The sequence below is a fragment of the Diorhabda sublineata genome, chromosome 1 (genome assembly GCF_026230105.1).
Source record: "Diorhabda sublineata isolate icDioSubl1.1 chromosome 1, icDioSubl1.1, whole genome shotgun sequence".
Taxonomy (NCBI): Eukaryota; Metazoa; Arthropoda; class Insecta; order Coleoptera; family Chrysomelidae; genus Diorhabda; species Diorhabda sublineata.
Genome location: NC_079474.1, coordinates 4,673,276 through 4,685,296, shown reverse-complemented (window position 1 = coordinate 4,685,296; position 12,021 = coordinate 4,673,276). Strand labels below are relative to the sequence as shown.

At 34.2% G+C, this 12,021-nt stretch overlaps 1 protein-coding gene across 4 annotated transcripts in view; it reads right to left on the bottom strand.

Moving 5' to 3' along the window:
• The window catches only part of LOC130452518 (maternal protein pumilio-like), a 341,105-nt gene that overhangs the window by 16,064 nt on the left and 313,020 nt on the right, over nucleotides 1-12,021 (bottom strand). For 3 of the 4 annotated variants that reach the window (XM_056791847.1, XM_056791846.1, XM_056791849.1), the window contains 2 exons: nucleotides 9,729-10,011; nucleotides 83-208 (listed from right to left, as the gene is read on the bottom strand). In XM_056791847.1, the coding sequence (XP_056647825.1) occupies nucleotides 83-208; nucleotides 9,729-10,011 (409 nt within the window). The remainder of the gene's footprint in view (nucleotides 1-82; nucleotides 209-9,728; nucleotides 10,012-12,021) is intronic. The other variant, XM_056791848.1, reaches the window with a different exon arrangement.

Below are 12,021 nucleotides of genomic sequence, written 5' to 3'. Positions count from 1 at the left end.
CTATTGTGGTATACACATAATTACATTATTATACAAGTTTTATGATTTTACCATTTATAATTTTGATACAATTGTTTCCTACCTGTATGCAAAGATGTAGTGGTAGCAGATGATCCGATATTTCCCAATGAAGAGCTACCGAATGGACCAGATGGAGGAGCAGCATGTAATGTTTGAAACAGACCAGAACCCACACCTTGGGCCACACCTAACCCACACACACCGAGATTTGCAAGTTAGTATTACACACTAGCGGTTAAAGTTTTTTAATAAAACCTAATGTGCGTTTCATAGGCTTGAGAAGATTATATTAATGAAAAATAAAATATTTTCATTTTGTTTTTAATACTAAAAATTTAGTAGACCGATATTTTTGAATTTGATAAACCGAAATTATATGATTTTTAAAAATTTTTCTATTTTCAACTCGTATATCAAAAACAATGTGGTTCACCTTTTATTTATTCATGAAAGAACTTGAAGGCCGAGAGATGACACAACTTGATAAAGAGCAGTAGTTACGCCCATATTTCAACATATTTTTATGTTAATTCCGTGAATAACAAGTCTACTAGTAATTCTCTAGCCTATGGGTTAATATTAAACAAAAAAATTGACCAACATAAGAATGATAAAAAAATAAAACGTTGGATAAAATAATATGATTTGGATTTTTTATTTTTGTACATATAAACATTTATAAATAAACTTATCTACCAAAAAGTAAGTACAAATACTACATGTGATTCTATGTCTATCCCCCTTTTACGTTTTTTGTTATAAAATATTCCTTTTTCATTAATTATTGTCGAGCAGTAGTCACTACTGTTGTATAGTCACTTACAATATCTAACAAATTAATTTGTCCATTCTCCACATCAAATACTACACTTGTGAGCAAAAAAATCGACTCATATGACACCCCGGCAATTGCAAAGTCGCTGGCAAAAAAACTGAATACGAAATTCCAAACGTTCTCACGTCCACATTTTTTTTTCTCTAAAAAATTTCCTTGTATTTTGAAACTGTCATCGCGGTATATTTTTAATTTATTAATGCTTTTAAATGTTATTGATTTTAGATCTCTTTTGTTTTGAAATTAGTTTTTTTAATAATTTTGGAGAGAAAGATAAAAATTGACGTTTCGACTTAATAAATATTTTGATAAAGACTGAAGTTGAGCCAAAACGTCAATTTTTATCTTCTTTTCCAAAATTATTAAAAAAGCCGTGAGCAGCAGCTCCATCACGAAAGTCGAATGAAGAATTTAACTAATACACAAACAAATATTTCCATCGTCTTTAAAATGATTGTAACGTGCTCGGCGATCTTGTTTTTTCTTCCAATCTTTACTTGGCATTCTCAATTCACACAATCACTCAATTGATACTGTTTTTAACACGTAACATTTTATTTTTCACTCGTTTTGGATGAAAATTGTCAAAACAATGAATGATTTCTCATAAATCGTTTGACAACTAAGTGTTTGTTGCTTCACAAGCTCCTTGATTAGTTTCTATTCATCAGCAATTTTATAATTGTATCTCGAATGGATTTTCAGAGAGAATAGAAGAGAAAGGAGTTGATAATTATTCTACTGAATACTCGGCGATAGACCCGGTGATCTCGAACCCTCTTGTTCAATTCCAATTGGCAACAAAGAAAAAAAATGGACATAACGACAAGAAATTTCGAAAATGAGAAGTAAAAAAAATCACCCTAGCAACGATCATACTCGTATTATTCATTAAATAGGAGGCGGTCCAGTTCAACAATTACAACGATCAAAATGATTTCGGGCGTTTTGTGCTAGAAGAACTGAAGAATAAAACTTTGAACTTGAGAAAGACAATTCTTCAACATCACTCCTACTTGCATGCGAAGTTCGAACCCTCTAGTTAAACTTTTTCTGGCCAAAAAATAAGAAAATATAACAAAAGTGACCATAAAATGGAGAGGGGTGGAGATGGAAAGTTTCGACCTTAGACAGGAAATCATCTCGCAACTAATTGAACCTACATGTGAAATTTCATTTTTCAGTCGCTTTTCGTTTGACCTGCAGAGGTGAGCAAAGGTCAAAAACAACTTTTTTTGCACTGCGACCCTCGAAATATTCATTTGTTTTCAACCAAACTCTAATAACATCAATCCGCCGCTAAAAAAGCCATGTATGCTAATTTTGAACCAAATCGGACCCATAGCAATTACTCGAGAGACGAAAATAAGAATTGTAGCTTAAACAGATATATATATATATATATATATATATATATATATATATATATATATATATATATATATATATATATATATATAAACTACAGACATTCGAAAAACCATCATAATCGTGTTTAGGAGGTCTCAAAACATGGGAAAAATGATGTGCCCCCCATTTTTCTTCTAGTCATGCCTACCGTAATAGTCTAATTTTTCTTTGAAGAATTCGACTAAAAACTAATTTCAAAACAAAAGAGATCTATGATGGTTTTAAAAATGATTATAACAAAACTAAGTAAGTAACGAAGTGAAAAAGTTAAAATGATGGTCACGGAAAAATCAGCGTGGTCATCATTTTAACCTTATAGACCCGCGAATTTTTATAGAAACGTATCAGAATGAAGCTTTTTTTCGTGTCTCTAAGTCTTACCGTATGAACCAAAATGACCAACCTCCACGGAAAAAAACCGTGGTCTCATTTTAATCCTAGAAACATGGAAATTTTGAAACTAAACTAACCTAATCCAACCTAACCTAATCCAACCTAACCTAATCCAACCTAACCTAACATAAATCATCCGTATTCAACGGATTTACTAAGGTTATTCTTACAATCAAATTATTTATTAATAAATTTGTTGTACAATTCGTTTTAAATGAATGAAAAAAATATATTGGAATTAGAAATGGCATAAATGTCAGATTTCATGCGTAGGTGGTATTTATCCGTGGACAGTATTCATCCGTGGACAGTATTCATCCGTGGTCAGTATTTATCCGTGGACAGTATTCATCCGTGGACAGTATTCATCCGTGGTCAGTATTTATCCGTGGACAGTATTCATCCGTGGACAGTATTCATCCGTGGTCAGTATTTATCCGTGGACAGTATTCATCCGTGGACAGTATTCATCCGTGGTCAGTATTTATCGGTGGTCAGTATTTATCCGTGAGTTAAAGCTTATTATTGTAACATTCCCGGCTGAAATTAGAGACACGGATAAAGCTTTAATTGGCTCATTTCTTTAAAAATGTCCGTGTCTCTCTATGGTTGAAATTAGAGTCACGAATTTTTCCGTGGAGGGTGCCAATAGACACTTTGAAAAATAAAATTAAAAATGTGAATTTTGTTGTGAAAATAAGAATTTGGGATTAAAGTTGATAATTTTGATCGAAATTAATTATGTGAAAATGTTGAAAAAACAAAAATGAGTTTTTTTTTAAATTATTTTGATAAGTATATTTAGAATTTTTCATTTTATAAAAAATTAATGGTTTGGAAGATGGACACACCTACAACACAAATACTAATTTGTTTGTCAAAGGCGTTTGACGTTAACAAGATTAATTAAAAAAACCGGCATTATAAGATGCAAATGCAAAAAAGGATTTTACAATATTCAAATTAGAACTTTTGTAATGCATATTGTACACAAGGCTAAATTACATTTTCTGTAAAGGGAAAAATGGAAATGGTCACGTTAATTTTATATGACGTATTTTTAATGTAATTTATACAATGGTACGCTAAAAATAATATTTCTTTTTCGTTAATATCAACTTTTCTTTACGTTTCATGATTTTTTATTCCTTCAGTATTTACAGAGAATGGCAGCGAAAATAAAGAAAAACGCATGGAACTCTGGCGGAAGCGGACTTACTAGTAGTGTGCAGTTCAAATATGATGTTTTATAGAGGATGTCTCATAATTAAGGCAGGTCTCTAATGTTCAGTTTGTTTATAAACCCATTAATAATCAGAACTATGCAAATTTTTTAAAATGATTAGAATGCTAAAAAAAGATGAATTATGATCTAAAAAAAGTGTAAATCTCTGAATTGTTGTTTATGATTTTGAGCGTGGATCGTTAACAACCCCTTGGGCGGCACTTATGGAAATTTTAGAGAAATTTGGAATTAAATAGTTTAAATGTACCACTTACTTTATCACACACGAGATGGGTACTCGTAAAAGTACTCCACTTCGGCATAAAGATTATTACCTAACGAAAGATATTGCCTAAATCATAAAAAGAATATTTTGGATGAAGCAATTTTTGGATTTTTTTGTGTCATAACAAATCTAAATATAGACACAAAATAACAGTAGGTGGAAATACGTGGTTAGATTAGAGAAATTCCTTTTCATCACCTTGCTAAAAATCATTAATAGTTCTCGACGATCGTAAATGATAAATGATATAAGAATGAAGTTATCGATAAATGTGAGTCTTTTGAAGTTGATTTTCTCGAGATACCTTATCGGGTTGACTAAGAACAAACTCCGGACTAGAATTCTGACTTTATGTTTGATTTGGAGGCTTTGGCACAGACACAATGTAGGATTGGTCTTTACCACTCAAGATAATGTTTTTCCCTTTCCACCTATGGCTCGTTAACTTTAGTTAACTTTAGTTGGGTCATTTAACGATGTCTTTAAGCTTATTATAAAAATCATTCGCAACGAACTGATCACATGCATCCTTTCTAATTTTCTGCAAATGTTTGGGCTTTTTGAATGAGTGTGTAACTATGAAGTCCAAATACCAATTGTCACCAAGAATGTTGTTCTTAAACGGGGTCATCAATGTGATGTATTTTCTTACTAAGCTGCAAAACTCTTTTTCAACGTAGGGCAAACCCATTCTAGCTCGAGCTACAAGACAATTTGCTATATTATTTGGGAGCCAGATCAGGACTGTACAGTGGATCAGGAAGCAACTCGAAGTACAATTCGTTCAATTTAACCATCGTTACCATCGACTTGTGAATCGGTGCATTGCATTTGTGAAACAATTGTTTTTTCTTCGACATATGAGGATGTTTTTCCTTGATTTTTGCATTTAAACGATCCAACAAGTCTATGTAGCATTCGTTATTGATTGTCTTTCCCTTTTGGAGACAGTCGATGAACAATATTCCATGCGCATCCCAATATACTGAAGCCATAACCTTTCCAGCTGACAGTTGTGCCTTGGGACGCTTCGGACGTGGGTCACCGGCTGCAGTCTACTCAGATGATGATCGGTTTGATTCCGGAGTGAAAGGATGGATCTATTTTCCGATTCATTACATGTAAACTTGACGAAACACTGCTCTGGATCATCCACACGTTGTTAATTTTGATCGACTGTGAGTAAACGCGGCACCCACTTTCTCATGGTCAAATGTTCATTCATAATTCACATTGCCTTCTAATATCCTCACGGCCTCCGCTATCTCACGCAATTTCACAATTTACGATTAGATATAACCAATTTGTGGAGTTTTTTTATGTTTTCTGGAGTAACTACCTCAATTTGACGACCAGAACGTTCACCGTCATCGTTTAAATTCGGCAAACCAATAGCAAGTGATTCTTTTCGATGGAGCAGAGTCCAGATTACACTTTTGAAGCTATTTCTGAGCTTGTAGAGTATTTTTTTTCATCAAGAAGCAATGATAAATTAACACACGAAGTTGTTTTGAAACTATTATTTTGAAAATAATAAAAATTGCCTCATTTGAATGACTGTCACTTTTTTCTGACTAATCGAAATGTCATGAAATTTTACACATAGTGTAAAGTTGGCAACGCCATCTATGTGTCAGTCGCACGACTTATCGAGTTTGAATGTTTGAATGAAGCCGTAGGAATTTTCACATATGAAAACCGACATTGTGGGTTTAGATAATTCTATATCAGTTATTATTACAATGATTTTGCTCGATCCTGTATATTAAACATAGAAAACATTATATAACCTCGAAAATTGAAAAGATGTACCAGAAAGAATCCCATATCGACGATAAAGTACCAATAACATCAATCTACCAAATTACAATTATACAGAAAGAGCAAAAAAAACTATAAAATTTGTATTTTACATTATATGACAGATTTCATGTCGGAAATTTTCAAAAATTTTTAATGTACAGCGAAATATGTACAAAACAAAAAATGTTTATATATACAGAAACTCAAATATGTTTAATATTCTATCATTCTTATAACTTTACAAAAAAATCGTTCAAAGTTAATATGATTTTGACGTAAAAACTAAACTCTGTATTTACAATGTCAAGAAGATGTCGTTTAAAGGCATAGAAGCGTGATTTTATTATTTTTTGGCAATGTAATATTACAACAATTGATTTCAAAATATCCCCATACAAATAAATTTAAAAAAGCGGCTTGATTCCAGATGTAAGGAAGCACACATTAAGAAAGCAGATTGCCTGCTTACCAGAAACCGGCGCAGATCATTTTTGTAACTCGTCAATGGTTACGTACAAAGACAAAATTTGACGGAACTTGCAACATGCGTAAAACGGAACCGACGAATTTACCGGAATGAATTTTCAATTCTTGGTCGCTTGTTATCGGCGTCGAACGTGGTCACATTGGATTGTTAAATAATGAAGTATAGTGAAATTTTAGCTAAAATCTCACAGTAATCGAAATGTCATCCTCATGTACTGCCAAAAGCTTCGGCCATCTTGCTTCAAAGTCGAGAAGAGATCATGATGGATGTATTCTGTGTCTGGTTCTTTGTATTCGTAACGACACATTTTTCAGTAGCACAAACTCTTTTGTGTGAGGATAAACTCGACATCATGACTCAAAAAAATCGGTAAACAGCGTCGTTTGTGCTCGCACCAGCAGAAAAACCGGCGCCGGTTTCTAACGCCTACAGTAGGCGCTGGATAATATGCTTTCTTTATGTGTGCGGCCTAAAGGATGACACACATTATCAGACACGCAACGACACGGCAAGGACCGACAAAGACACGACAAATCATTCTTTTTAGATAAATAAATATTGATGTACACACCAACCGACAACGACGCGGTAACGACACGTAAAGGCAGCGACGGAGCGGACCGACATTCTTGGCAAGAATGTTTTTCGTGTCTATGCCTGTACGTGCTGGATAGTGTGAACAGTTTATTTGGATATTTGCGATACTTTATTTAGTAGTATTTTCTTTTTTTATGTCAATAGATATTTCATCTAGCAAATAATAAAATTGATACTTTGACATTCGGAAATATTGGAAATATTCTCCTTCAGTTCTAAGTTTTTGTAACATTTCATGCATCCATAATCGTTTTTGTTTCTTCTTTAAGGCTTCGTCATCTTCATCAAGCAACACAGCCATTATAGCTGGATCTTTATTGGTAAAATTTCTAAACATGACACACTTCTAATTTTGTTTAGCAAAAACTAATTTATCACAAAAAACCCGTCGAGATGTCGAATACCTATCGTATAATGTGAATTTCTGCCGCAACTATCGGGTCTTTGTCGGTCCTTGCCGTATCGTTGCATGTCTTATAATGTGAATCATCCTTAAGGAACTTCAAGTCACGTGAATAGATATCTGGGTGGTCCAATAAGCACCCGGCATGACAGTTATCGTTATCTGATAAAGCTAATATTAAAGCAGAGCTTTATTCTAATCTACGTAAGTATGTTCCTTCATTGACAAAAGTAAAATAGTGGATAGTAGTGTTTAAATGTGGCAGTTAGAGCGAGAAATATTGAGATATTATTATAGGATATTATAGGATATTACTTGAAAATTTGGAGAGCGTGTAAAATGGGCGCCGCGTTTAATCATTTTCGAGAAGAAAATAGTGTTGTAAAGATATTTCGATTCATTTTTGGCGAAGTAGAAATCAAATCAACTTCATACCAATGCCAAAGCAATGTACTGAAAGGAAAAACCGGTCCCAAAGAAGGCGCATCTGAAGATAACTCTATTTCGCAAGTTTTTTCTGATATATGTAGGATAATTTTCTATGTTTGAATCGAGAATTATCCACGACGAGTATTATGCGAATTTATTGCAAAAAAGCAAACAAAACCTGCCGATTTTGGCTAAGAAGGAATATCATTTCATCAAGAATATACTAGCTCAAAAATTCTTTATTACAATGACCAAAATTAGTTATTTGAAGTTTGGATCGCTACCCCATGCACCCTATTCACCAGGTTTAGCCTATTCGGATTATTTTTTTCCCAAATTGGAAAAATGGGTAAATGGTTAATCGAAATTATTAAACATCGCTGAGAAAAGTGAAAAGAACTTAAAAAAAATCGTTTGTAGGGGCACTTCTAGAACCACCCTATTAACAGGCGCGGTTTCAACTTCTTAGTTGGGGGCGTGCACGAATTAAAATTAAGAAAAGAAAGAGAAAGTAAAACTGTGATTAGAACGACGATTAGGCGACTGCTTGGTTGTCGTAGCTTTGATGGATCCCTAAATTTTTTTCTGAAAGTAAGGTGGTTTGTTCAAGTTTTCCCCTTGCAAACCAAGCCTGGCCTGAGCATTCAAATATTACGTAACACAATTTCCGTGGAGGGCGGATCTTGTAAAAATTAGGGAGTTATAATCTTCTGAAATTGGTAACCCTTTTCGTTTATGTTTTATAGGGAATCCCTTGTACGTTACTTTTTTGTTTTCTGAGTTGGCAACACTCTTTTTTACGTTTGGTAGAATCCCTCGACTGTGTGTACGTGATTTTCATTTTATTATCGATTATCGATGTCAATATTCATTAGAGTTTACATAGAAGCACATTGCTGTTGTCAGTGTTGTCGAAATTCTTGAAAAATTGCGTTACGTAATACCCTTAAAAATTCAAATCATTTTTTTTTCGTTTATAAGTTACAAGCGTCTAAATTTACAAAAAATTAAACATATAAAAACTATACATTGGAAAAACGTCCACGTTTTATATTTGATGGTATAAAACAGAGGGACTCATGTTCAGTGATTAACCATTTCATAATTTTAACAGGGACGACCTGTATAATATCTAAATTCCAAAAAGTGTACGGACATTCTAAGGAAAATTTAACATTATCATGAACAATGTTACAGATTTCTTTGAGACACCGTGTACGTGTCGTGTACGATGGTTGTCTGAAAAGTTTCTGACTGACCCCCCAACCTTATAATCGATATAAGTTGTGAAATATATTTGCGCATATCGAGAGAATCTCGCTAGGATTTCAAGTATAGGTGAGTCGTCAAAAGGATTTTTTCGAAAATGGAAAAAATATAGAATACGCTTGCACAAATGAAAGAGGAGTTAGATATTGCGTAAAATTTTGGTCAGCTGAATTGAAACGTTTCTGTATTAGTTTGAATGACGAAGAGCGCCCTTGGCAAACAAAAACTGCAACAACCAGAGATATCATCAAAAAATTGACCAAATGGTACTGGGTATTGAAAAGAACCGGTCCAAAAAAAGATGTGAGTAAATTAATAACAAAATTATCCGAATTGCAGCGCCAATTTATCACCAACTGAGTTGTTTAACTCGATTCCGTAGCTATTATATTCTGATCGATAAACGCGAATCGTTTGCAAAATGTAGAGACCATTAAGAGGGATATTTTGAAAATCAAAATTGATCGAAATTAATTTGATTAACGATATTATAATATCGTATACTAAAACATTTCACTTCTTTTAAACAACAATTTTTGAATAGGAGAAATATGTATCTTCTCCACCTACCTCCAAGTGTGGTCCCGTTGACTGAAGTATTGACACTAGCAGCGCCATAAAGACCTTGAGGCGTACTGGAATATAGAGAAGCGGCGGCGGCATGCGCAGCAGCTGCGGCTTGTGTCTGTCTAGTAGCTGCGGCGGCAGCTGTTTGCGGTTGTACCAAAACAGGCGCTGGCGATACCAAACGCATCGGCGTACCGTTACGCATCGCTGCTGCGCCTTGTGCCATTATGATGGGCGCCGCATTCTGATCGTAGTAGGGAACTATGTAGCCTCCAGGTACTTGCGGCTGGAAAAATTTACACAGTGGATATTTACACATTTTTTTCTTATATTTACACGATTTACAAAAAAAACTTACTACGTGAATATAGACAGGGGTAAGTTATTCATAATTTATTATACAATACAATTGTTTTACTAGCCAGATCTTCGGGGGATGGAATTTTTTGGGGAAAATCTATAGTAGATTGACAAATGCGACGCAAGGGTGAGTGGCGAAAGGACGAAATATATGGAAATGCCACGGTAAAAGAAGAATCAGGAGGAAAACAAATCTTTCAAGACGGAAAATGACGAATATCGTTTTAAAAAAAGTTGAGTATCTAGCGGCGCTGAATACGAATACAGAAAATCGTATAGTGAAAGATAGTGGAATAACGGGGTCGTTGAATGATATTCAAGAGCAATCTTCAAAGTAGCGAAGGTACAAAACGGTAGTTAGGCCGACTGTACCGCACGGTGTGAGTCGTGGGTTCTAACCCAGAAGAGTGCTGAAAAAATGTGTGGAAAGTACTCCGAAAATATTGAGGGTGTGAAAATGAAAAGTCATAGAGCTGAAAGAAATATAAAACGAGCCTGTGTCATGTGATTGGGGGCACGTGTGTCGAATGAATGCAAACAGAATTGCCAAGAAGGCACAAATGGAGAGAGAGAATCAGAAGAAGAGGCAGGACGAAAAATAAATGGATAAGGGAGGTAATATCAGATTTGAGACGAATGGAAATAACTGAATGGAAAGAAAGAATAGAGGAAAGGAACAGATGGAAAAGAATTTTATTCTACAGAGTTCTATTTGTTTTTTGGCTCAAGAAAATTGAAAAACTAACCGACTTCAATGAATTTTTGCCAAATATTTGATTTTACAGCGAAATTATGGGAACAAAGTTTTCATTAACCAATTTATAAATGAATATAATCTTCATCTTCACGAAGTTACAAAAAGTTATCTATCTAACTTTTTTTCAGAATTCATCTAAATAGATTCATTTAGCATTTACTAGGGTCAAATTTTGAATGTACTAGGGTACGTCAGGTTTTCTTGTGACATCAAAAAAATTATATTTAGACATATTATTTCTTCATATAGAATAAATACTTATGACTTTCGTGAATATTTGGCTTCTGGAAGGACTTTTTTCAGTCTCAACAATAATTTTCTAGCACTAACAACACTCGAATTTGTCGAAAACAAACCCGGATGAGTGTTCAACATATCTAACTATAAGGGCATATTACACCCCAAAGCTATTGAGTCTTTCTCTTCTCTTTCCTAAAAAATTTTGGACAACGTTTAAAAAACATTCCCAGGCAAGTTTTTCCTGATTGTTCAGTTTTTCCCCAAAAGTCTTAGACTTCATCAATTGCCGTATTTGTGAACCTCCAATATTCTCTCTTAAATTTTAGTCTTGCCGAGTTTGGGGAATTTCTCTTTCAGATACACGAATCCACTGCCATGTTTAGGTATAGCTTCCACAACAAATTTATCAGACCGAGCTTTATGTGCAAAGGTGGCAAAAGAATCATTTTTAACTCTCTTATGTTCTGGTTTATGATATACGTTTGGGCCACACTTTTTCTGTCACTACTGTTCCATTCTGCAAATGAAACATCATTCATTCACGATGACGAAAATAAAGAATGTTCTTATCAAGAGAAAATAAATTCTAGTCGTTTAATGTAGAACCCCAAAAGCTCAACCTGTTTTTACACAGAGTCGAATCGTTTAAATCACTTTGCGTTAAAAAGTGCGGTGCTTTTGAAGCTGACGATTCTTAACTATCTTCTGACACCTATTTGTGCTGATTTAGAACAAGTTCCTGATTAGAATCCCGACTTTCTGATCGATTTGGAGGATATTTGGCACAAGCAGCTCGACATTATATAAGATGGAGTTGTTGGCTAACAAGTTTAGATACTGATTAGTGTGTTGTGAATTGGTTGATATTGAGCCCAGGATTTATTTTGATTCGTCACAGGAAAGTTAATTCTCCACACATTTTGGTTATATGTTTACTAT